At 56.5% G+C, this 2,500-nt stretch overlaps 1 protein-coding gene across 1 annotated transcript in view; it reads right to left on the reverse strand.

Annotated features, from left to right (window-relative positions):
* Positions 1 to 555: 555 nt before the first annotated feature.
* Positions 556 to 2,500, reverse strand: part of ENH_00047780 (hypothetical protein) — a gene marked incomplete at both ends in the record, with an annotated part of 2,240 nt that continues 295 nt past the window's right edge. The window contains 4 exon segments of the mRNA XM_013581043.1: positions 556 to 582; positions 587 to 592; positions 1,529 to 1,581; positions 1,988 to 2,500. The exon segment at positions 1,988 to 2,500 is cut by the window's right edge and continues 295 nt beyond it. Of these exon segments, the coding sequence (XP_013436497.1) occupies positions 556 to 582; positions 587 to 592; positions 1,529 to 1,581; positions 1,988 to 2,500 (599 nt within the window).

Raw genomic sequence — 2,500 nt, forward strand, 5'->3', positions numbered from 1 at the left:
CCCTCGCTCACGGCGCGCGTTGCACTTGCTGGCCCACGAGTGCGGCCGCAGCGGCCAAGTGTGCACCCCCAAGTACTTCCCGCAGGCCTTTCGCCAGCCCATAGCGCGCGGGCGGGGAGGGGTTTGGGGTTTGGGATTTGGGATTTGGGATTTGGGATTTGGGAGCGAGTGCCGGCGCGTTGCACTTGCTGGCCCACGAGTGCGGCCGCAGCGGCCAAGTCTGCACCCCCAAGTACTTCCCGCAGGCCTTTCGCCAGCCCATTCGCGCGCGGCCGGACTTCGCCTGCGGCCGCACCTTTTTGCTGCTGCCGGGCCATTCCCACTTGTAGAGCTGCATGCGTTCGGTCCAGCCCGCGAGGGAGCGCCGGATGTGCCAGTAGACCTGCGCAAACCCTAAACCCTAAACCCTAAACCCTAAACCCTAAACCCTAAACCCTGGCTCTTAAGTTTTAAGCGTGTGGGATAGAGCGTGGTGGGTTCTGGGTGAAGGCTAAACCAGTCGCTCGCTTCAACCCGCGAGGGAACGCCGGATGTGCCGGTAGATATGCACAAACCCTAAACCCTAAACCCTAAACCCCAAACCCTAAACCCTAAACCCTGATGGCTGGAGGCTAAAGGATGAGGGCTGAAGAGTGAGCCCGAAACCCGCGGCTCGCTCCAACACGTCAGAGAGCGCCGGTGGTGCCAGTATGCACGCAGAAACCCTAAACACTAAACCCTAAACCCCAAAGGCTGAAGCCGAAACCCTAAACCCTAAACCCTAAAGGACGAGCCCTAAACCCTAAACCCTAAAAGCTGAACCTGAAACCCTGAACGCTTAAGCCTGGAGCTGGAAGGCGAAGGAGCAGCCCTTCGAACCAGCCAAAATAAATGAACTGAACAACACCTGCCAGGAATCCGGAAACCCTAAACCCTAAACCCTAAACCCTAAACCCCAAACCCTAAAACCGAAACCTCTAGGGCTGAACAGTGCAGCCAGAACCCCGAACAAGCAACCCTTGAAACGAACCAAAATGAATGAGTCGGACACCCTCTACCCCGAACAAGAAACCCTAAACCCTAAACCCTAAACCCTAAACCCTAAACGCTAAACCCTAAACCCTGAAGCCTAACCCCTAAACCCGCGTCCCGAACTAGCAACCCCTCTAACGAACCAAAAAGAATGAATCGGCAAATGCCCATTCTCTACCCTGAAGCGTCAACCGTGAGGCCTGAAACCTAAACCCTAAACCCTAAACCCTAAACCCTAAACCCTAAAGGCTCATGCCTGCTGCCTGGCGGACAACAGGCTCCACAGACATACTCCATTCGAAACACTAAACCCTAAACCCTAGACCCTGAACCCTAAACCCTCAAGCTCAAAGCCTAAATGCACAGCATCTATTCCTAAACCCTAAACCCTAAACCTTTGAATTTAAAGCCCAAAAAAACTGGCAGAGAGAGAGTGAGAAGACCCCATGAAAAAAACCCTAAACCCTAAACCCTAAACCCTAAACCCTAAACCTTAAACCCGGAAAAGGCTGCGCACCTGATGCAAAATGTCGGGCCTTAGCGGCTGGCCAAACACCTCAGACGGAACTTCTGAAGACGCAAGAAGCAGCAGCAGCAGCAGCAGCAGCAGAATTAGTACAAAAGGAAAAAAATGCAGCAACAGCAACAGCAGCAGCAGGGCAGGGCGGAGTGCAGCAGCTCTAAACCTGCAGCAGCAACTAAACGGACAGCGGCGAGAGCAGCAGCAGCAAGAGCCACAGCAACAAGCGCAGCAGCAGCAGCAACAAAAGGAACAGCAACAACAAAGCAGCAGCGGCAGCAAAAGCAGCAGCAAGAACAAGAGCAGCAGCACTGGCAAGAGCACCCGCCGCCGCCGCAGCAGCAGTAGCAGCAGCAGCAGCAGCAGCAGTAGCAGCAGCAACAGGAGCAGCAGCAGCAGCAGCAGCAGTAGCAGCAGCAACAGGAGCAGCAGCAGCAGCAGCAGCAGCAAACTTGCCTATATACTCAGTGGGCTGCTGCTGCTCCCCCTCCCAAGCCTCAAAAGAATTGACCGGCAGCAGCAGCCGCGAGCCAAAGCCGACCACCGGCACTGCCCAGTTGTGTCGATATACCGCACTCAGGTCAATGTTGCTGCTGCTGCTGCTGCTGCTGCTGCTGCTGCTGCTGCTGTTGCTGCTGCTGCTGCAAGTAGTGGGGTCGCCACTGCTGCTGCTGCTGGCGCTGTGGCTGCCGCTGCTGCTGCCGCTGCTCCAAATCGTACTGTTGCTGCTGCTGCTGGTGCTGCTCACGCTGCTGCGGCTTGGAATTACACCGCTGCTGTTGCTGCTGCTGCTGCTCCATGATGGAGCGGCAGCGGCTGCTGCTGCTGTGCTGCCTGCCTCTGCTGCAGCAGCAGCAGCAAAATGCCTCACCTGGGAGCAGCACTGGCTTGAGGGGGCCCGCTCCCTAACATTTCTGCTGCAGCAGCCCCCGTTGTTGCTTCTGCTGCTGCAGCTGCTGCTGCTATGAT

Source organism: Eimeria necatrix, genomic scaffold (assembly GCF_000499385.1).
Source record: "Eimeria necatrix Houghton genomic scaffold, Enh_scaff36, whole genome shotgun sequence".
Lineage (NCBI taxonomy): Eukaryota > Apicomplexa > Conoidasida > Eucoccidiorida > Eimeriidae > Eimeria > Eimeria necatrix.